This window comes from Neophocaena asiaeorientalis, unplaced genomic scaffold (genome assembly GCF_003031525.2).
Source record: "Neophocaena asiaeorientalis asiaeorientalis breed wild unplaced genomic scaffold, Neophocaena_asiaeorientalis_V1.1 scaffold19, whole genome shotgun sequence".
NCBI classification, from domain to species: Eukaryota; Metazoa; Chordata; class Mammalia; order Artiodactyla; family Phocoenidae; genus Neophocaena; species Neophocaena asiaeorientalis.
The window spans coordinates 6212931-6236830 of record NW_020173388.1 but is presented as its reverse complement, the minus strand read 5'-3'; the positions used below and the strand labels follow the sequence as shown (position 1 = coordinate 6236830).

Genomic DNA, 23900 nt, shown 5'->3' with positions numbered 1-23900 from the left:
GGGAAGAGGGGTGTCATAGAAAGCGGGGGGTGGGGGCGGTCTGGTTGTCATCACGCCTGGAGTCATCATTCCGGAAGCCCAGCCTTACTGGGAGGCCACTTACCATCAGGGGCAGTGGTGTTTTCAGAATTCTCTCTGCCCCGCTCAGCTTGGTTGACAACTGTACTTCCACACTTTGTCCTTCGAAGAACACTCAAGGCTCGGTTTATTTTTTTAAAAGATCTGCTTCTGATGGTGGATCGCTCAAAGGGCCGTGCTGAGGACAAGAGAGAAGGGAGGGAGAGTAGCTACGCATTCACAGAAGTCCTCTTTTATGGACGCGGCTGGTAAGACACGCACAACACATCGTGAACGGTGATTACTTCTAGGCAGTGGGATGATAGAATTTGCTTAGCTGTATATTCTCAGTTTTCTACAATGCAATACGGATGGTTTATTTAAAATCTGCTTGGTTTTTTTCCTGGGCTGGATGGAATATAACAGCACTTTTCTCGAGCCACCTGGGTGGGAAGGTAGGGACACCGAGGGAGTGATGAATCACTAGGTCTAACTTCAACCCCTTTTCGCCAGGTCAGATTACACACATTTCTAATGATCTCAGGTCCTCGCGGTCTCATTTCACTCTGGAGAACTGGATGTTGGGTTGCTGTCCAAAACTACCAGAGCGTTTTTGCCTTAAAAAAACGTTTCTATAACTTTCCAGAAAGGGCAATCCCAAGGCCAAGGAGCCCATTCCCAGACAACCACCCCCTTTGACTCACCCCTTGTTCGGTTGCTCCGGCCAGAGTCCAGGGGGCTGTTTGGCTGACCGTCCTCTGCTGTGGACACGTAGGCAGGGTTGTCTAGGCCAGGCTCGTCTGTCATTAAGGAGATGGTGGCAGCTGCAGAAACCTCTGGGGAGAGTTCTGTTGCTGTGAGGCTGGCACAGCCGTCTGGACAGCCATCCTGAGAGTGCCTCTTCCTGTCTTTGGTGAGGCCGTAGTGGGAGGCACCTTTGCAGCTGCAACAAAACCAGCAGGAGGTCAGAGAAGGCTTCGCGCATCGTTCAACCAGGGCTCTTCAAGTCCACGTGCTTGCCATCCTTGGAAATTGACTTACTCACCCCTGGTTCCTCTCCCTTCTCACATGGACGTAAGTCAGTATACACTTGCCAACCAAATGAATGAATGACTTGAAAGAACAATTTTTAAAAGATGTCTACAGCATTCTGTTAAAGCACTGTCTACACTGGCCCCTGGAATGCAAATTACGAGAGCTGTCACGGGGTCTACAAGACTAGGGCTTGAGGCTGGCAGTCTTCAACTATTTGGATGTAATTCCTTCTTGCTGGTGTTTATTTTGACCATGAAAGTCCTTAGTCACCCTCTCAGTCCCTTCTTTTGGGTTTAGTTCCCAAACCACTGACCATAAATACAAAGCTCCTCCCAGATTCCATATTTAACTGTCCATGGAAACAGAAATGCCCTCACTACAAAGCCACAGGAGTTGGTTCAGCTTCACATTCTCTAGAGGCAGACTTGCTGGTTTCCAGTCTCCACCTCTGGGGTGGTCTGAGTGGCCAGGACCAGGGGCTCGGGGCTCCCATGTGCTAAAAGTTTTCATGTCTTTTAACATTGGGAAGGTAAAACAACATTCGTGGTCTTTAAAAAACAGGTCTATATCCATTCACCACGCATGTTAACGAGCAAGCGTAAGGGCCAGGACACCGAGGTTTGAGCCCATCTAAGTCCATACTTTGCTATGGATGCACTTCCATTGTCACTGGGCAAGTCGTCTCAGCTCTTAGGTCGGGTTTTGATCCGCAAATGGTGAGGATTTAACTCTCATTCACTGTGGTGAGGAACTGCCGCAGACAGCCAAACCACCTTCCCAGTGGTTATGAAGGGAAAAATCAAATGGGCGAGTCCCTTTAAGAAGTGGCCATTTGCATATAATGGATGTTAATTTATAAATTATTTTTACCAACTCAATACAGAAAACCTTATATGGCTGAGCTATTTTAAATAATGCTTTGACAGCCTGTTTGGAGCGGTGCTTATGAATGGAATCAAACAGCAGTCTGCAGTTGATATGCACTTGATTTATATGGCCTACAGAACCACATCTACGGTTTTTGTCTGGATGGGAATCCTTGCTCTGAAATTTACCTAGCTGTGTGATCTGGGACAATTTTGTTAACCTGGTTAAACTTTCTAATCTGCACATACATCTTGGGTTGCTGTAAGGTCTGGCTGACATTAAGTCTTGTCAAGAGCTTAGTTCTATGTATCTTGCCAGATATATAGAGAATTCTCAACAGACTGTAGCTACTTCCATAATTCAACCATTCTAAGACGCCTGTTTTGTCACATTTTAACTTCTCTGAGATTGGGATGCGTGGGTGACTGACGGGGTCCCACAGCTTCAGGTCGCCAAGCTGCAGTCATGACACAAATGCCACTGTCCAAGGAAACATGGTCACAGGTGTCCATCTCGTCCCTTCCATTGAGTTGCCTCCACTCTTGGTACTATGCCATTGAGTTTAATTGCTCTTCAGTGTCTTAGAAAAGATTACATTATGATTAAGCATTGCAGTGAAAAGTTACTGTATATATGGAAAGTCTCAGAAACGGAGCCGTGGTGTGTAAATTTGATACTGGTGGTAAATATTTGTCTTTAGAAAGAGAGCAGCAATTCCTGATTTTCTTGCAAAGAGACAAGCAAATGCTTTATTTGCTTAGCAAGAAAGATACCCCCAAGGAGATGAAAAGTGATGTCACACTTTGTTACTGAGATCATCCTAAAGGACAGGCCTAGTTCATGCCAAACAGTACAACTATAGGGCAGGAGAGGTCGCCATATGTGTCTGAATGGATTTCAAAGTCTGATCTGACCAACCCATGCATTGCAGGGATATCTTTAAAGGTGCTTTGGAATGATTTAACCAGTGGCAGTTTTAAAATTTTCTTGTTAGGGGACTTCCCTGGTGGTACAATGGATGAGACTCCATGCTTCCAAGGCAGGTGGCACGGGTTCGATCCCTGGTGAGGGAACTAGATCCCACATGCATGCTGCCGCAACTACGAGTTTGCATGCCACAACTAAGAAACCCTGAAGCCACAACTAAGGAGCCTGCAAGCCACAACCAAGACCCAGAGGAACCAAACAAATAAGTTAAAAAAAAAAAAAGAAAGAATATTTTTTTTCTTGTTGGTACATAAAATATGATGCTTCTTATAATCAATGATGATGATTTGATGAAATGTGTGTGTTTTGTGTGTGTGTGTGTGTGTGCGTGTGTGTGATACACGGGCCTCTCACTGTTGTGGCCTCTCTTGTGGAGCACAGGCTCCGGACGCGCAGGCTCAGCAGCCATGGCTCACGGGCCCAGCCGCTCCGCGGCATGTGGGATCTTCCCGGACCGGGGCACGAACCCGTATCCCCTGCATCGGCAGGCGGACTCTCAACCACGGCGCCACCAGGGAAGCCCTGAAATGTGGTTTCAATATTAGTAGAAAAGGACTCTGATTTTACAACCCTACATCCTTATCTTATAGAACATGAAACAGGCCCCCGGTTTCTAATGCTAGTTTTTCCCTCACTGAAAGAGTACAAGCTCCCTGCTTGAATTGGTGAGGTTTCACTGTTCTGATTAGCTACTTTGGCTTTGAATTGTTCTGCTTAAAAATAGCAAAGTGGTTGATATGAGAAACTCAAAAATTGGAAGAAACATTGTGTGATGGAAAAAATGAAAGCCAGCGTGCATTTGAGCAGCTCCAAGGTCATAAACACGCGAGTGGAACACTTCTCTGTAAGCCAGCAGTATCGGGTTAACAACGCATGGTTAGGAAGTTCCTAGGCTATTTCGTTGGACTGGAAACAGTATTTCTTTTCTTGGGGCAGCAATGCCCTTGACCATGTGCCCTGCCAGAGCAGGAAATGAATTTTCCAATTGGACAAATGGCTGGCAAAGGCACAAGCCATGGCTTTCTGAGGGGACACAGCCTATCCCAGTGGAAAAAAAAGTAGCATCTCGTTCTGCTGCCACATCTGCGAGAAGAATTAAGGTATTTAAACGTCTCTGAACCCCAAGACTACGCCATTAAGAAGCCATTTCTGTTTCAAATCCTTGGGGTTCCAAAGACACAGTTTAGTCCAGGAAAGGAAAACCTCATAAAATGACTTAGAAGCCTCCCCTCTGGCCTCGTATCCCAGACATCCTTACAGTATCTGGGGAGGGTAGATTTAAACATTCAGACTCATAAACCTTGTATAAAAATGGTCTGCTAAAGAGGCTCATACTTGTGCTATGTTGCTTGTTTCAGCTTCTTGGCTTAGCTTGAATCTGAGGCACGGGGTGATCTATGAAGGTAGCAGCTTGTACTTACTAATTATCTCTTTTGTGTTGACTAATCCTGGGGCCTCTTGATTTACAGGCACAAGTGAGGGGAGGAGGGGAAAAGAGCTGATTAGCCTTGGCCAGTACAGGAACATATGCTGAACCCTGGGTTGTGTTCAAAGCAAGCAGGATTTATTCGCCCTTTAGTTATCCCCGAGCACTAAGTACTCTCAGGTGGTGATGGGCGACGGCCATGAACTTGAAGGATGCACACAAGAAACATGGAAAACCATTTTTCAACCACTTTGGATACGCTAACTGTTCAAAGCAACTCTGACGACCAGTTTTGTTAATAACAGAGTTGAGATCCTGAGCTCCTATATCAAAGTGAGTAGAGGCAAATCTATCTTAATATAAGAATGCTGACACTGGGTGGGGTGCCATGGAATTTTTGTCTTTTTTGCAAGGATAGGCGGGGGGCGGGGGGGAAGTAAGAAGAGAAAATGACCCTCCTTGCAAAAATTCCTGAGTCCATGAGTTCACTACTAATGGGGGTTGACCTGAAGCAGGATGGACCCCCGGCATACTTCACAGAGGCTCTGAGGGGCTCAGAGCTCGGCCAACTGGGTGGCACAAGCTAGTTTGCAGGGGAGGGCTCGTTTTGTTTCTTTTCTTTTCTTTTCTTTTAAGGTTATTTTTTTTTTTTTGTAAGTCTATTGAATTTGTTACAATATTGCTTCTGTTTTATGTTTTGGTTCTTTGGCGCCAAGGCATGTGGGATCTTAGCTCCTGGACCAGGGGATCGAACCCACACCCCCTCCATTGGAAGGCAAAGTATTAACCACTGGACCACCATGGAAGTCCCGGGGAGGGCTCCTTTCTGATGACAGAAGAATAAAAGTGGTCCACGACAAACTGAGCCTCAATATACTCATTATAACAGTCTGGGTAACGACACAACCTCCCCTTTAGCCTTCTAACTTCCTTTGCATTCTTTCTTTCGCAGTTCGCTTCTGAATTAGGTAAACATGGAATCTACTCTCATACTGAGTTCACTAATTGCCCAGTCTGCTCTTACTTGAAACCAGGGCTTGCAAATTCATATGCTAATCAGGCCAGGTGGGGGACTGTGTGGAGCGGTGCTGTTCCATTTCAAGGGTGCAGCAACCTCTACAGACCTTCACTGAGTGTTGCCTCAAGAAGACCAGCCCAAGAGCCACTAATCGAGAAATGAAAGTTATCCAGATTGGAAAGGAAAAGTGAAACTGTCACTCTTTGCAATGACATGATATTATATATAGAAACCTTCAAAGACCCCACCAAAAAAACTGTTAGAATAAATGAATGCAGTAAAGTTGCAGGATACAAAAGCAATACACAAATATTTATTGCTTTTCGATACACTAACAAAGAACTGTCAGAAAGAGAAATTGAGAAAATAATCCCGTGTACAACTGCATGAAAAATACCTAGGGATAAATTTGACCAAGGAAGTGAAAGATCTGTACACTGAAAACTATAAGACATTGATGAAAGAAACTGAAGATGACACAAATAAATGGGAAAATATTGTGTGTTCATGGACTGGAAAATATTGTTAAAATGTCCATACTACCCAAAGCAATCTGCAGATTCAATGCAAACCCTATCAAAATTCCAACGGCGTTTCTCATAGAAATACAACAAACAATCCTAACATTTGTATAGAACCACAAAAGACCCCAGATAGACAAAGCAATCTTAAGAAAGAAGAACAAAGCTGGATGCATCACGCTCCTTGATTTAAATCTATATTACAAAACTATAGTTATCAAAATAGTATGGTATTGGCAAAAAGCCAGATGTAGATAGATGGAACAGAGTCCAGAAATACACCCACACATGTATGGTTAATTAATTTATGACAAAGGAGTCAAGAATATACAATGGGGAAAGGACAGTCTCTTCAGTAAATGGTGTTGGGAAAACTAGACAGCCACATGAAAAAGAATGAAACTGGACCCCCATCTGACACCATACACAAAAGTTAACTCAAACAGATTAAAGACTTAAATGTATGACCTGAAACCATAAAATTCCTAAAAGAAAAACAGATGGTAAGCTCCTTGATATTGGTCTTATAGATGATTTTTTTGAATCTGACACCAAAAGCAAAAAAAGCAAAAATAAACAAATAAACTAAAAAGCTTCTGCACCACAAAGGAAACTATCAACAAAATGAAAAGGCAACTACTGAATGGGAAAAAATTATTTGCAAATCGTATCTAATAAGAAGTTAATATCCAAAATATATAAAGAACCCACACAGCTCAATAGCAAAAAAGTAATACGATTAAAAAAAAGGAATATCTGAATAGACATTTTTCCACAGAAGACACACAGATGGTCAACAGGTACACGAAAAGATGCTCAACATCACTCTCCAATCAGGGGAACACAAATCAAAACCACAATGAGATACCACCTCACACCTGTTAGAATGGCTATTGTCAAAGAGACAAGAGGTTACAAGTGTTGGTGAGGATGCGGAGAAAAGGTGAGGATGTTCCTACTGCTGGTAGGAACATAAATTGGTGCAGCCACTACGGAAAATGATATGGAAGTTCCTCAAAAAATTCAAAATAGAACTGCCATATGATCCATCATTTCCACTTGGTATTTATCTGAAGAAATCTAAAATGCTAACTGGAAAAGATATATGCACCCCCACGTTCACTGCAGTATTACTTACAATAGTCAAGGCATGGAAACAACCTAAGTGTCCTCTGATGGCTAAATAATGAAAACGTGGTGTGTATATATATATATATATATATATATACACATACATACATATACCACGGAATATTATTTGGTCATGAAAAAGAATGAAATCTTGCCACTTGCAACAACATGGATGGACCTTAAAGGCCCTGCATCACCCACTGCAGGAAGAGGTGATCACTGTCAGAGAGCGGCAGGCTCTCCTTCGTGTCCTCAGACAAGGCACCTGGGAGACGGGCCATCGGGAGCCTCAAGGAACCACAGCGCTCTGGCTCAGAGAAAGTCTGTGTCAGGGTGCTGGTGACCCTGGGGGCTGAGGGTGGGCCTCGGCCATGTGTGCCTGGCTCCCAACTCCATCTCCAGGGCCTCCACCCTGGCCCTCCTGACACCATGCCTCCAGGGCTTCGCAACACACCCTAGCCCATCTCCCTGTTCCCAGTCTTTCCCTTCCTCCCCACCATCCAATCCATCCTAACCACAAACATACCAACACAATTTCTTTTTGCTCGAAAACTTCCCATGGAAATATTTCCCAGTGCTTACCAGGTCAAGTCCCAACTCCCCAGGCTGACATCCCAGGCCATCCCTGAGCCGTATTGATCATGGCCTCACCACAGGGTCTGGCAACACAGAAGGGGGCTGGGAAGAGCTAACATCTATTGGTCTACTGTGTACTACTCGTTATGCTTCACATACGTGGTCTTCTTAAACCCTCCCAGTGGTCCCAGCTGTCAAGTCAGTTAAACCACCTCCACTTTGCTGATGAGGGTGCGGAAACTTGGGTAAGGCTTTCCTCCCTTCTACCTATCAGAGTGGAGCTGGGATTTGAATCCAGGCTGTGAGGTCATGCTTTCTCCCCTCCCATGGCCTGGCCTCCAGCCCAGAGCATCCCCTGCACTCCAGACTCCTACATCAAACTGCTCATGCCACATCTTCACTCCCATGTCCAATAAGCATCTCAAACCTCACACATCCAAACACCCCAAGCTTCCCTGCTCTTCCCACCTCTTCCGTTTTATCTCACATCCTGCTTGTTGTTCAAACCAAAAACCCCAGAGTCAGCCCTGATTCCTTTCTTTTTCTCGACACTCCAAGTATAATCAAGCAAGATCTATCCAGGATCTAACGCCTTCTCATCACGTCCACCGCCACAGCCCTAGTCCAAGCCACCATAATCAAAGCCTGGGTTATTGCAATGGCCTCCTGAGAGGTCTTCCTGCTTCTACACTCTCTGCCCTGCCCCGTCCCCATCTATTCTCAACACAGCTGCGGTGTGATCCTTTTAAAGTGGCTCTCCATGTTACTAAAACACAAGGTCCTCACAATGGCCCACAAGGCCCTGTATTCTGTCCCTGTTACTTGTACCCTCACCTCCATCCCCCGCTCATCTGGCCTCCTGCTGGTCCTCACACTTGCCCAGCACTCTCCTGCTTCAGGGGCCTTGCTGTCTCTCCACGGCCCCCTCCACCCCTCTCCGCAACACTCGCTCCAGATTCCTGTCTGGTCAGCTCCCTCATCTCCATCAGGTCCGTGATTGAAGTCTACCTTCCCTGAGTACCCATCTTAAAACAGCAGCTTTTTCCCTGGCACGTCTTAACCCTACTTATTTTTTCTACTTCCTCCTCCCTGCTCATTTTTTCTCTATAGAGCACAAACTCCAAATGGGGTGGGGGTGGGGGGAGTCTAGTTCCATAATTAAGCCAATAGAACCAAACTTTGAAAACTATCCCTTTAGGATCAAGAAGTCTTCATCATATTGGTGGCTTGGGAAAGAGGAAGCTCATGGATTCCCATGTCCCTCCTGGCTGACGGTCAAGACACACCAGCCCTGCCTCAGCTGCCCAGTCAGCTCTGGGTACATCTTGCTCTGCGGGGCTGGAGGGGGCTGGAGGGGATTGGAGAGAAGGGACAAAGTGTTGCTCACTTGGTGCCTTTCAGAGGGTCCACATACCATCTAGATTTCCTAGAGCAGGCATTCAGCAAACATTTACTGAATTGAGCTGAAGTCCCCTTTTGGGTGTTCTGTCTATTGAAATGACCAAACTGGGAATTGATGATTCACCCCCCACAGTCCTGCTAACACGTAATTGTGGTTGGTTGTGATACCCATGCCAGGCTCCCTTTTTCCCTCAGCCCTGCATCACCCGACTCGAGATGAGAAAAGGGAGAGGAAAGAGGGAAAAGTGAGACTTTTTAAAAATTCTTCTTTTTTCACATACTTCCCTGATAACTTTAATAGGATTTTATTGGGTCTGGGTTGTAAAACTATTATGTATAGAGGAGGAATAAACAGTTGTCGTATACCTTCTTTTGATGGATTAAGCTGCTACAACAGGATGGGTGATTTTGAAATACTTTGTTTTTTTCATTCAATGAGCACATAAGGACGACCTTGTTTTCTTCATTCACTGAGCACATAAGGAGGACCCCCTGACAAAGAGGGTACAGTGATGTGGAACAAGCTCAGGCTTTCAAGTTTAAAACATCTGGGTGTGAATCCTAGGTCTGCCATTACCAGTCTGCAACTTTGGACAAATTCCATGATTCCTCTGAGCCTCATTTTCCAGATGTAAAATGGGCCCAAGGTTTATTTACAGTGAGATTTAAAGATTCATGCCAAGTCCCTAACGGTACCTGGAATACAGTAGCAACTCAATAAGCAGTAATCAACCTAATTATTGTATATCAAGCATAATGTTAGACACTATGGATGCAAAGAAACATACTATACAGTGTATGCATGCGAGGAGACTGACGTGAAAACAGAAAACTGCCATGCCACGTTATCAGAGAGATGGAGGTATGAGCCAAGTGTTGGGAGAGCTCAGAGAAAGGGGCCACTCACTCTGCTTGGGGTAATCAAGGAAGGCTTCCCAGAAGAGGTGACATCTGAGCTGAGTCTAGGAAAATGAGTGACATTGGTCTGACAGACTAGGTGTGAGTGTCACATTTAAAGACCTGAAGGATGCAAGTGCACGGTAGATGCCAGGTTTACTGAGTTCGGTGCAGACTTTATCTCAAGGGGTAAAGTAGAAATGGAGAAAGTAGAAATGGAGAAAGTACAGAGCTGAAGTGAGACCAAAGAGGAGGACAGATGCTGGGGGTGGTGCTGGAGGCCGCCTGACTACCCGTCTGTTGCCGCTTCTGGGGTTCAGCACGGCTAAAGCCATGCCCGTGGGCACAGGAGACAAGTGGGCATTGAGAAATCGGATGCCAACACGGGAGAGTGTAGGGGAGAGCAGGAGGGACGAAGGGGACAACAGAAAGCTCTAAGTCACCTCCTCACAGAGGCTCCGTGACTGTTGCTTAAAGGATCGTCTCTCCCACCAGCGCCCACTTTCACTTCCCAGCACTTAACATCTTTGGAAATGATTCTGTGTGTTTACTTACTTATCTTTTTTGAAACACAGGCCCAGCGGCCATGGCTCACGGGCCCAGCCGCTCTGCGGCATGTTGGATCTTCCCGGACCGGGGCACGAACCCGTGTCCCCTGCATCGGCAGGCGGACTCTCAACCACTGCGCCACCAGTAAGTAAGTAAGGAAGGAAGGAAGGAAAGAAGCCCTACTTACTTCTCTTTTAAATCACTGTCTCCCCCCAACAGTAAAAGTCCAACGTGTTTTGCTCACCACTAAATCCTCGACACTGCACACAGCGCTCACAGACACGGGGTCAGCCATGTGTCAGAGCAGCCTGAGAGATTCTGGGAACAGCTGTGTTTCTTTCTTGCTCCCTTTATTAGATGCTTTCTGTTTATGCTTTTAATTGTGCTCGCCTAGATACGTTTCATTCCCTTTGATAGATTTTATTGAGGTATAATTGACCTGTAACATTATCTTAGTTTGAGGTGTACACCATAATGATTCGATATTTTTATACATTGTAAAATAGTCGCCACAGTAAGTCTAGTTAACATTCACAGTTAAAGTTTTTTCCCTTGTGAGGAAAACTTTTAAGATCTACTCTCTTAGCAACCTTCAAATATGCTGTGCAGATTATTAACTGTAGTTTCCATGCTGTATAATACATCCCCATGACTTACTCTATAACTGGAAGTTCATACCTTTGGGCCCCCTTCACCCCTGCCTCTGGTAACCAATCTATTCTCTGCATCTGTGATTTTTTTTTTTTTTTTTTTTTAAGATTCCACATATAAGAGAGATCATACAGTACTTGTCTTTCTCTGACTTATTTTACTTAGCATAATGCCCTACGCTATGTTTTTTCTAGCTCCTTTTATTAGATGATTTCTGTTTATACTTTTAATCATGCCGACCCAGATATGTTTTCATTGTTGCAGGCTGTCTTGATTCTTTTTTTGGAGGAAGACAGGCTATGTTTTTTAAATACGTGATAATATTTCATGACTTTTTAAATGCAAAACACTAGAAATCTTTATTATGTTTAAGATAAAAATAAACGCATCAGTCATCTTCTTCCAAAACAGATGCATTTGAGCTCTCCAAGCCCACACTCCAGCAGGAACCACCCTTGCTAATTAAGTCCTGATCACTTTACTTGGAAAAGACTCAACACTAACACAACTTCTAATAATACGACTGCCCTGGTTTTCAGGCAGCCAGGTCCTAAGTACCAGAACCCTTTGGGGAATTTTCTGAGTTCAGATTGGATAACTGTATTCTATATTTCACTCACTATACCTGCAGCTTCTGAACTAATCTCTCTTTAGTTTAAGGATATTAAGTAAAGTAATTCTTCCTTGTTTGGATTACTTTTTCTCCTTTTGGTTAAAATTCATGTACCCTGGGATCGAATGATACATGGCCACTCATGAAGCTACCAGAAGCCATACATTTAAAAGAAAAGTCATTAGCACTTTTGTGTACTCATGGGTGAAGCAAACATCGGTTAGTAAGTAAAACGGTCATCAGCTGGGCAAGCCCACCATCCGGGAGTCAGCTTAGGCCCTGAGTATGAACTTGAGTGAAAGGCCCTCACCCTGCAGAACTGAGGGACTTCTTACATCACCACGAACCGTGCTCTCCTTCCTCTCTTTAGCCCCATTCTCCTGCCTCCAAACCAGGGGGAAAACATCCCCAGAAATTCCAACCGCCCCTGCCTCGTTTGTTAATGAATCCCAGAAAGGGAAATTTAAAACAAACTGGAAAGCGACGTGGAAGCGCAGATCAAACTTTGGGCAGCTGGAACCCCAGTCCCTTGGGCCTGGTGAGGTGGGGTGAGGGGCAGGGTGTTCTTACAGCGGAATTAGCTCCACAAACAAACGGTCCAATGACAACTAAGCCAGCACATGTGACTCAGTTTACCAAACATGCCGACGTGTCCCTGTGGGACTGACGACCCGGTGCTGTACAGGCTGCGCAGTGTCTATTTTATTTTGGGGGAGGCAGGGAAAAGCAGATACTCTTTCACCTAATGTTAACAGCTCTCCTTTATTTTTTTCTGTCAGTTTGCAGAGGTAGGTCTGTCAGACAACCCGTGGCTTCATCTTTTTATCCTTCAAATCTCAACTCTCATATTAATAACAACTTATAATTACAGCCAGCACTTACTGTACACTTACTATGGAACAGGCACTATTCTATGTGCTTTATGCATATTAATTCATTCGGTCCTCACATCATCCCAATGAGGAAGATCCCTAACGCCACTTTGCTAATAAGCAATTAAGGCACAGAGAGGTTAAGTAACTTTCCCAAAGTCACACAGCTGGTAAGTGGAGGGGCTGGGATTTGAAGCCAAAGCAGACAGGCTTTTGGTTGAGGCGTGTACCTCGGAACTGTACTCTGGTGGCTGATGATCTGGAGGCGACGGCAACGTAGCAGGCAGGGAAAAGGCAAGGAACATGAGAAGGTTCTTTATAACCACATACTCTTCACTACAGCTATCGTTCACTGCCAGCTACTGCGTGGCTGCTATGAGAAATACAAACAGCGTGAGCTGGCAAGTGTGGCCTGTTCTAATCAAGTCGGCATCTTCAGGCCTGCAGCTGACAGCCGTGAGCTTTGAGCTGCTTGCGTCTTTGCTTCTGCCCTGTCAACAGGGCCATTTGTCAGCAGAGCACACTTGGTGGGCCGGTGGTGGAGGGAGGCAGCTGCACGGCCCCCACGTGCCCTGAGGTTCGCTGTCTCTCTGCCGTTCTTCCTCTCCAAGCACAACCCAATTACCTGCGAAGAGGTGCAACTCCAAGCCTCCTAAGAGGCAGCTGCTTAAAACGATCTCCACCCGGTGGGTGCCTAACTTCTTGTGATTTACTTCTTCCTCCTCTAGAGGGAGCTCTTTAGTCCAGGTATTCAGATACTCAAATACACAGCATTTGTGGTGGAAACAGTTTATCAGGGGAAAAGAGGCAGATGTATCCGTCCCATGCCACCTAGGAGTGCATCATCTCCTGTCCTAGTAATAACAAGTCATAATAGTAATCACCTGAGCTGTTACTTATTCCATGTTTGGTTTTTATCACCAGGCGTAGTAGCGGGGCTTGTGCTATCAAACACTGCCCCAACTGGCTTATATTATCCCCATTTTACAGAGTGGGAAAACGAGGCTCAGAGAGGTTAAGTAATTTATCCAAGATGACACAGCACTAAGGCAAAGCGGCTGAAAATTAAACATAGCTCTGTCTGGGATTTTGTTGCTGATTTAAACCGTGTGTAACTATCAAGTTATCTTGGTCCTTAACATGGGTCAGGCGGTTTTAGGCACTTTCCCCTCTGTTCATTCAATCCTTACAACCACCTACTGAGGTAGACGTAATTATCATGCCCACTTTGAAGATGTGGAAATGTAATACAAGGGTTCACTTGCCCAGGGTCACACAACACCTAGGTTGATTGGCCGTCCCAGCTTGCCTTTGACTGGGTTCCTGAGATGTAGGACTTTCAGTTTTAAACCCAGGCCAGTCGCAGGCAAACCAGGATGGGCTGGTCACCTTATAAGGAGCAGAAACAGAGTTTAAAGTCAGAGTCATGACTCCAAGGAACATGCTCTTCACCATGTACTCTATGACATTTGTTCCCTTTTATTTGGCCCAAAGTTTTAATAGAAACAAATGAGTGAGGTGGGAGCTTTTGTGGTTTCAGGTGCCTCCCAGTGTGTGCTCAGATGACACCCTCTCAGCAGGGCCTCCAAAAGGCCACCCCCAAACCGCTGCTTCAGCTCAGCCTCACAGCAGCCCTGGCAGGTCCAAAACACACAATTCCAGGGCTTTTCAGCAACTAGAAGAATCGACTCCCCTGTTTAATTAGGAAGACCCACACTGATAGGCAGGAGTGCCTGATAAATACCCGTGCTGCTCCCTGGGGTGAGCCTAAGAATCCCAAAGCCCAAACCAGATGTGAAGTTGACAGTGGTTAATGAGGGATGGTCAAGGGATCGGGCACCGTCCACTTGCCAGGTCAATTCCTCACAGAGGTGTCACAACAGTTATCCATTCTGTGAGTCTCCAGCATCTTTGGGGCCACGGAGTTATTCTCCTGGACGTTTTAGCAGGGTGGGGGGGGCAGGTTTTCTTTTCGGCTAACATTTAGGTTCATGCAATTCTTGGTTCCATTCAGAATTATCATCTTTACTTTTTTTTTTTCCCCGTTGCGGAGCACAGGCTCCAGACGCACAGGCCCAGCAGCCATGGCTCACGGGCCCAGCCGTTCCACGGCACGTGGGACCCTCGCGGACTGGGGCACGAACCCGTGTCCCCCGCATCGGCAGGCGGACTCTCAACCACTGCGCCACCAGGGAAGCCCTATCATCTTTACTTTTAAAACGCTTAGAAATGACCAAAGTCCAGCTTCTCGTGTTTTGCAAACTGGGCTATGGATCAATTGTGCTTTCTATATCAGGGTTGAGTAGGACATGTTTTTAGGGGAATGGGAAAGGGTGGATTTCACGGTGGTGAGGGTTTCTAAATATCGGAACTGACCGCCCAGTGAGGTTTTCCGGCCAACTCTGAAAGCAGCCTAGGCTTCCAGCTGCCTGGGATGAGTCTTTGAGGGCCCCAAATTTCTGTGACGTCTGCAAAACCCTGGGGGCTGTTCAAAGGTGACAGCTTGGCATGGGGATGGGGGAGGGGTGGGAGAAGGTAGCAGGGCATTCGAGTGGAAATCACTTCCAGATGACATTTTAAAGCGTTTCCTTCTTTCCTCAAAGTGCCCTCCATTCCAGCCCTTAGGATAATTACAAAATGCTCCAGTTTTTCCAAGCGCTTTTTGGGCTGGGTGTCCGGAGCCCTCCTGGATGCACTTTACACGACTCTCAGGTACTGAGAAAGTGGGTTCCTCCTCACTCTGTGTTTGAGCATATGTCATGCGAAGATATTCGGCTCTTTCGTGCCAAATCTTTTTGCATGAAACAAAACTCCTATTTTTCCAGGTAGCTTCTATTTGCTAAATGAGCTGCTTCTCCCTTGCAATATATTGAAAGGAAACAACCTGACTTCTGTGAATCATATTTCATTTCCCCAAAATTGTGTTATGCAAATGGCGGAGGGAGCAGATGCAGGAAATCCTGACTCTCTTATTTACTTATTGGATAGTAGAACACCTCTTTCTCCCTCTCTCTTGCCAGGCCTACTTTTCGGCTACGGCTCTGCCCGATTTCTTTGGTGTAGCACACAGTCACTGCACTCGACAAGGCTTCTGCAGTGGAGCACGTCTGCAAACTGTCCCTCCTCATACGCAATGACCTCCACCACGGGCCTCTCACTTGGATCTGTTTGAACGGTGGTCACTCCGACTCATTTTATCCAATGATAAATCTAATCTCACGTCTCATTTCTCCGTGGACGCTTCATAGTAATCTCTCTGTTCTCTGAACTCATTCCTTCCTTCCACAAATATCCGAGTGGCTTCCAAACGTAAGCCCCAAGGCTAGGTGATCCTAAGACTCTGCCCTCTAGTAGTTAGTGATCTAGCACAGAAACGAGACAGGCAGATGACCACACATGGTCTCAACCACACCTGCTTAACCCCAGGACTCAGTGTTTCATTACATGTTGACGGACTCTGGTTACGTCTCTTTGACTAGATTGCAAACCCCCTGAGACCATGTCTCCTGTATCCTCCACCATGCATACACAGTTGAGGGCATGATAGATATTCATGAAATACTTCTTAGTTTTATTAGAATCAAATAGAAATAGTCCCTTTCTTAAATTTCAAAAGCAATAGAGGTTCAGAGAAGAAATTTTTGAAAATATAGAAGAAAAGAAAAAACCCATAATTCTACCCCCAAAGAAAATTCTTGCTAGTCTGTTAGTATTTATTCTTCTAATTTTTTTTCTAATCTCTTTTTAATACATAGACACACATAGACATGTTTATGCTTGTGTTTCTTCCATAACTGGACCAAATGCACATTCTTAAGCCATTTGAGATTAGTAAATAAATCTATTATCAGTGTATGGACATGCTTGTTCCCCTATCCAGTGGTTCTTAACCTTATGAACAGAATCACCTGGGAAGATTTTTTTTAAAAATCCAGCCTATCAGGTACTTTAGACAAATTAAATGAGAATCTCTGAGTGGGTCTACCATACATCAGTGTTTTGTAAAGCTCCCTGGTTGACATCTCAACCAGATGTCAACTGGTTGAGAACCACTACCAATCCTTTCCATCTCACTGATTATTTTAACTGATTGAGTTACAGAATCTGCTTAGGACTGCCCATCGGCCAATCACTGCTGTGTGAATTCTTGAAATCATACATTTCTCACTCTTGATGTCTGAGTGACCAGGTGTCCCGGCTTCTAGGGTACCACTGAGTTATTTCCCTCACTCCTCCCAGAAGGCTGTGCTGGGAACCATCTTAGGAGATAATGTCTGGGGTAGTGGGAACTGGGTGTACAGCTCCCTCAGGGAAAGAGGTGGGGTGGAATAGGGTTTCTTTCCCTGCTACGGCATCATCTGGACTTGCAAAAGGGAAGGATTATGTCTCACTACCATTTACTCCACTGGAGAGCATCCACTTAACCCTGACCTTCCACAGGGCATGGGCTGGGCCGGGGGCGTGGGAGTGCGTAGGGGGTGGTGGCTACAATGTGCTGCACAGATCAGTGTTTCATCTAAAATGCAACTAGTTGAATTCTCACAGTGTTCTTTGCATGATATACTTAAGATATAATCAGGCAAACAACCCATCAAGAGGTGGCCGGCATGATCACAGCATATTCCCAAAACTTACATATAGCTCGAAGGGTAAATCGAAAGTCCACCTCAATAAACACAGTGATGGATTTTTATGGCTTAAAATAAGCCACGTTAAAGTTTTCCCTATTATCCTAGATGGTTAAAACTTTTTTTTTTTTTTACGGTACCCGGGCCTCTCACTGTTGCAGCCTCTCCCGTTGTGGAGCACAGGCTCCGGACGCGCAGGCTCAGCGGCCATGGCTCACGGGCCCAGCCGCTCCACGGCATGTGGGATCTTCCCGGACCGGGGCACGAACCTGTGTCCCCTGCATCGGCAGGCAGACTCTCAACCACTGCGCCACCAGGGAAGCCCGGTTAAAACCTTTTAATAGAACATATTGGGTTCTCTTTCAGCTCTAACTTCTATAAGCCTAAAATAATAAATCCCTATTGGGAGCTACGCTGAGTGCTTGATATATGGTAGGCTCTCAATGAACACTTGTTAAGTGATGATGCAGGAAGATTTTAATAATTAGATTCCTGATTCCAACAACCTACGTAAAAATGTCACTCTGTTCCTGGTTTGATAGTCTCATTTAAAATTGAAATAACTTTAACAATACTCCTAACTTTTCCATCATCCCATTTATTTCCACACACTCTTTTAAAAATCTTCCCAGGTGATTCTACGGTTCATCCAAGGTTAACAGCCACTGGATAGGGGAACAGGCATGTTGATACACTGATAGTAGGGTTCTTTCCACACCCCTTCTCCCACTCTCCTTTCTTTCACACACACACACAGCTTATAAGATCCTTGAAGTGGGTAAATGTCTTAAGGTACTATTTACCAACCATGTGTTCTTAATGATTTCCAATCAGCAGAGTTTAGGGTTTGCATCCTGTTAAACGTTCTGTCTGTACCATGACCCTTCAACACTTCAGTGTTTGGTTTCGACCATTACTACCCTGACTGAATCCTAAATGTGGCAATAGCCCCGACTTTCTATCACTTGTGAGCTCAGAAGTTGCCTTTTTGGTTTCAATCCATTTGATTCGTTTTCCTTTTACTTCTCTAGGAATTCAACAATCCCCAGGGAAGGGATAGCACAGAAAGGGAAAAGAAAAAGAACGTAAGGGAAACCTAAATTTTGGCCGCTTGCCAACCATCTAATTGATGACTCAACCTGTTCAGGACTAGAATCTATCATTGGAGAACTGCACTGAAATCAACGGGGGTCAAACAGTTTAATCTGTCCAATTATTCCACAGGGAGTAAACAGAGTTCCAGATTTATTAGGACTTCCAAGTTGTTCAATCCAGCTTTTAACCATCTGCCAACACTGGGAGTTGGAAATAGGGAAGTCAAGTCACAGAACGTTATATAAAACCACAGGAACTCACGTCTTTATAGGATGGAATTTGGTGCCAACATCCTTTGGATCTGAACTCTTAGATATTTTAAACTTTTATTAAGATGTTAGGCATTTCATCTGTTATGAGTTGTTATTATCATATAAAAATTGCACAGATCTCCAAGTAGATTAAGTAACAGGATCCTCTGGAAATCTTCCAAGGAAAGACCAAGCTAGGCATGGGTTTAGGTTCCTAAGAATAAGTAAAGGATTGTTATAGACAAAGAATATTATATTTTGGTCTTTGAAAATGAGTATCTCAAGCTGTATAATGAGCTTTCAAGTACGAACATGCACATCTCATGTAAAATTAGATAGTGGTCTACTAGAAGGAAACCATGGATTTTCTGGTTCATACGTGAACTTGGAAGTATACTTTTGGCCTCTTCAAATGAAGACAGGCCCAGATACATTGCAGAAATCACTCTGGATTCAGATAGTTTCACACACTCTTTTCCAGTTGTCCTAAAATACCCGCTGAGGGCTCCATTTACGCTGTTCCCCCATCTTCCTGCTTGCCTGTCAGTGACAGAGGATTTGGGTATTTAAGGATTTCATTAATTATAATACTTAGAACTGATTTTCAGAAGAAAACTTTTTCTATTAACTTGTCATCTGGCTGGTCGGCCTATTCTTAAATTGACCATCAATTGGATTACATAAAACTGACATTTTGGATAAGAGCCTTTGTTCTCCCAGAAAACCAGGAGATCTGGCTCACTAACATCTGTTCTCTTAACGTCAATAGCGTCGATGTGTTTTGGAAGATGTGGTTTGATAAGAAACACTCCCAATGTTTAAACTAAAGAGGGCTTTCCCCCACTGCCCCCGTTTTAAAATTATAGTCAACAAAGCTTTCATTGGACCTTGGTAGCACTATGGTCATTATCTTGTTGAAATTTTTGCGGTGATTTGAAGAGCTAGTGATGGAAAGTGAGGTTTCCTGTCCCAGGAATAACCAACGAGCCAGGTTGGAAGCAGGACTCAGCTGGGCGGACATTTGTTGAGCCCTGTACTACTCTTTCATATGTGGTATCTTTCACATTTACTGGGCAGCCTACGTACTGTTGGGTCTCCATTTCATAGATGGGGAAACAGATTCAGAGACACTAAGTCACTCACCCAAGATCACACACAAGAAGACCACAATGATTTTCCTGGAAGTCATTCAATTCTAACAACTGGTAAATGGCAGATCAAGAAATGAAAAACGGGTCCATATGAATTCAAGCCCATATCTTACTATCGGTCAACATTACCTCTAGAACTAATCCAATACCTGGGAAGTTTACTGCATTTCCTAAGGTTTAGGGGAAACACACACAGTTGGGCAGTTTGGATCCTGCACAAAGGTGCCCAAGCGAGGGCTTGGGTGGGGGGAGGGTCAACATCCAGTTAGTGCTTTGCCTCCCAAGCCAAATGCCAGCAGAGGACTCATCTGTCAAGAGGTAGGGGCCCGTTTTGTAAAAATAAAAAAAAAAAAAAAAAAAAAAAATCCCTCCCCCCTTGGAATGGATAACTTCTAAATTTCCTTTAAATCCAAGATTCCATCATTTTCCATATAAATGTTATTAACTCCTCGGCTTGAAAAATGCCAACCCACATTTTGACAGCATGCAATAGGATTTAAAGCACTTTGCAAATATAGTTTTTATGAAAAATTTCTCCCTTCCCTTTTTTAAAAAAAAAAAAAAAAAAAAAAAAAAAAAAAGTCTCTGTCCACTTGCGAAGGGGTTGCTTTATTCTAATTTGCACATGATCTAAAGGAGGTTTAGTGTGGAGGGAATCTTAGAGTGCACAGGTGGGAATTTCTGCTTGATTTGGAAGCTTCCAGAAAGCTCTCGTGTGTAGCACAGACAGTAGTCATCTATATTTTGTAGCCTCTGCAGCCGCAGGGCCTTCACATACTCTCATGCTTTTCTTTCACTCTCATATAGAGCTCCGAGAGCCCCTCGATGTGGGCTATGGGCCCTCCTTGTTACGGATTTTTAAAAACGAATGAAAGGCTCTGCCATTTGCCCAAAGTCATAGAGCTGGTAAACCAAGAGGATTTAAACATGTCTTTTCCCACCTCCTTCCTTCTAGTTTTTCAGTTCTATGCTTTCAGCCTAGCTTATCTAGCTAACCACACATAAAGATTCTTGCTTTCTTGTCTGCAATTTCAGCTCTATTTTGATCTCAGCAAATCTCAGAAATATGTCTGTCCCTTAGTCTACAAAGTTGACTGGCCATCACCACCATAAGGAAAGAACTGTCAGTCAGGCTGGTGACTAGAAATAGCTCAAGTTTAAGATTTCTTAAAGGTAGAGACTCAGTCACAGAAGGTTCTTGAATCAAAAATGTGGTGGTGTTGGTGCAGCCATTATGGAAAACAGCATGGACGTTCCTCAACAAACTAAAAATAGAATTGCCATATGATCCAGCAATTCCACTCCCAGGCATATACCCAGACAAAACTATAATTGGAAATGATACATGCATCCCTATGTTCATAGCAGCACTATCTACAATAGCCAAGACATGAAAACAACCTAAATGTCCATCAACAGATGAATGGATAAAGATGTGGTACATGTACACAATGGAATATCACTCAGACATAAAAAAGAATGAAACAACTTTCAGCAACACGGATGGACCTAGAGATTATCATACTAAGTGAAGTAAGTCAGAGAAAGACAAATACCATATGATATCACTTGTATGTAGAATCTAAAATGACATGAATGAACATATCTACGAAACAGAAACAGACACAGATTACAGACTTGTGGTTGCCAAGGGGGGTGGGAGGGTGGAGGATGGAAGGATTGGGAGTTTGAGATTAGCAACACAAACTATTACATATAGATTAGATAAACAACAAGGTCTTACTGTGTAGCACAGGGAACTATATTCAATGGAAAAGAATATGAAAAGAATATGAAAGAATATGAAAGATGTGAAAGGATATGAAAGGATATGAAAGGATATGAAAGGATATGAAAGGATATGAAAGGATATGAAAGGATATGAAAAAGAATAATGTATAACTGAGTCACTTTGCTCTACAGCAGAAATTAACACAACATTGTAAATCAACTATACTTCAGTAAAATTAAACAAACAAACAAACAAACAAAAACGTGGTGGTGAATGCTATTATCCTGGGGCTGAAATAGCGCCTTCCTTTCAGGGAGAGGACTCAGAAGGCCAGGAAGGGGGTGTCCCTGGGGGAAGGCACTGGCAAGCTGGGCTGATTGTTAAAATAATGAGGCTCTTTGTTCGCTCAATCACATTTTTAGGAAATACCACCTGATCAGTGCTAGCATGTACCCTGTCATTTAATAAAAAATGGGCTCTTGTATGTAGAATCTAAAATGACATGAATGAACATATCTACGAAACAGAAACAGACACAGATTACAGACTTGTGGTTGCCAAGGGGGGTGGGAGGGTGGAGGATGGAAGGATTGGGAGTTTGAGATTAGCAACACAAACTATTACATATAGATTAGATAAACAACAAGGTCTTACTGTGTAGCACAGGGAACTATATTCAATGGAAAAGAATATGAAAAGAATATGAAAGAATATGAAAGATGTGAAAGGATATGAAAGGATATGAAAGGATATGAAAGGATATGAAAGGATATGAAAGGATATGAAAGGATATGAAAAAGAATAATGTATAACTGAGTCACTTTGCTCTACAGCAGAAATTAACACAACATTGTAAATCAACTATACTTCAGTAAAATTAAACAAACAAACAAACAAACAAAAACGTGGTGGTGAATGCTATTATCCTGGGGCTGAAATAGCGCCTTCCTTTCAGGGAGAGGACTCAGAAGGCCAGGAAGGGGGTGTCCCTGGGGGAAGGCACTGGCAAGCTGGGCTGATTGTTAAAATAATGAGGCTCTTTGTTCGCTCAATCACATTTTTAGGAAATACCACCTGATCAGTGCTAGCATGTACCCTGTCATTTAATAAAAAATGGGCAAAGGGGTAATTTGCAAATTGGACTTTGCAGATTGCCAGCCTCTATCTAATTACTGTTTAACCAAAATAATCGCTTGGTTACGGGTATTCAATTTTTTAAAAATACAGGCTATTTGTTTAGAAACGGCCTAAAAGAAAATTATATGTTTTGGAACTTCTTAGAAAGAAAAAAAATGTAATAAAGATTCCAGGATACTTTAAGTCACATTCAACAAGGAACCTCTTCTAATCAACGATGATATAAACAAACAAAAAAAACTTAATCACTGGACACATTCCTACGTGTCCATTCTTACGTTTACGTTAGAAATTCAATTTGGGAAATTTGTACATGTCGATGTAAGATGATGACTGGATACTGTGTAAGTGACACACAACTTCTGAACTTTTTCCACAACCCTGAATTCTCATGTCTGAATTACCAGTGAGTCAATCCACCCACGCCTGGCACCCACTGGGGAAATCAACAAGTGTAACTTCATATTAGAATGGCAATTTCTAGAAGAAATCTTGAAGTCCAACGAAAACTGTTGGCCAAGCATCTAGTAAAGGTACAGAACAAACTACACCCCCCTTTGCAGTCACAGCCATAAGAGGCTCTCCCTCCAGTAGCCAAATGGCTACCACCTCAGTGCCTCTCTATCTGCTCTAGTCTCTGCTTGCTTAGCCTCTACTAGGCTTCTGAGGGTAAAAGTATTCCCCCTTTTCTTTTGAAACTTTGTAACCTTTGGCATTTATTAGTTGTGAATTCCTCAGTCTCTCCACTTAAACTGTGAGTATCTTAATGATAGAGGGTCTTAAAATCTTTATATACTCAGCAGCTAGCTCCATGGAAGGCTCACAACGTTTGTAGAATGAATTAAAATGTAGAGCAAAGTCCTCTTTGTAAGGTATACACTCAGAGAGTAGTAGAAAGTAATAGAATATGAAGTAATAGCAAATGAAGCCTAAATGAGGGGTAGGGAATGCATGAATTAGAGACCAAATACGCGCTGGGTCAAATAAAGTTTCAGACTCCCCGACCATCCCTCCCCTCCCCCCACCAAAAAAACCCCCCAAAAAACCCAAGGGGGAAAAAGAAAACAAAAAAACAACCCAAGCTTGTGTTTATAGACCTTAGTTGCAACTAAAATATATTGCTAGGAATTTATAGAAATTCAGTTCTATATTCTCAGCACCAGGTCAACTTCTTCATTGCATCTTTATAAACTGAGATACAACTATATCCATTCACTGAAACTACTTCTACATATTCAATGAACTAGCTGACTTCCAGGTTTGTACCTTGAACGGTGCAAATAAGCTTTTTTTTTTTTTTTTTTT

At 43.7% G+C, this 23900-nt stretch overlaps 1 protein-coding gene across 3 annotated transcripts in view; it reads right to left on the bottom strand.

The window, feature by feature from the left end:
• The window catches only part of LNX1 (ligand of numb-protein X 1), a 193537-nt gene that overhangs the window by 43874 nt on the left and 125763 nt on the right, over positions 1–23900 (bottom strand). For all 3 annotated transcript variants that reach the window (XM_024746634.1, XM_024746633.1, XM_024746635.1), the window contains 2 exons: positions 762–1000; positions 104–256 (listed from right to left, as the gene is read on the bottom strand). In XM_024746634.1, the coding sequence (XP_024602402.1) occupies positions 104–256; positions 762–1000 (392 nt within the window). The remainder of the gene's footprint in view (positions 1–103; positions 257–761; positions 1001–23900) is intronic.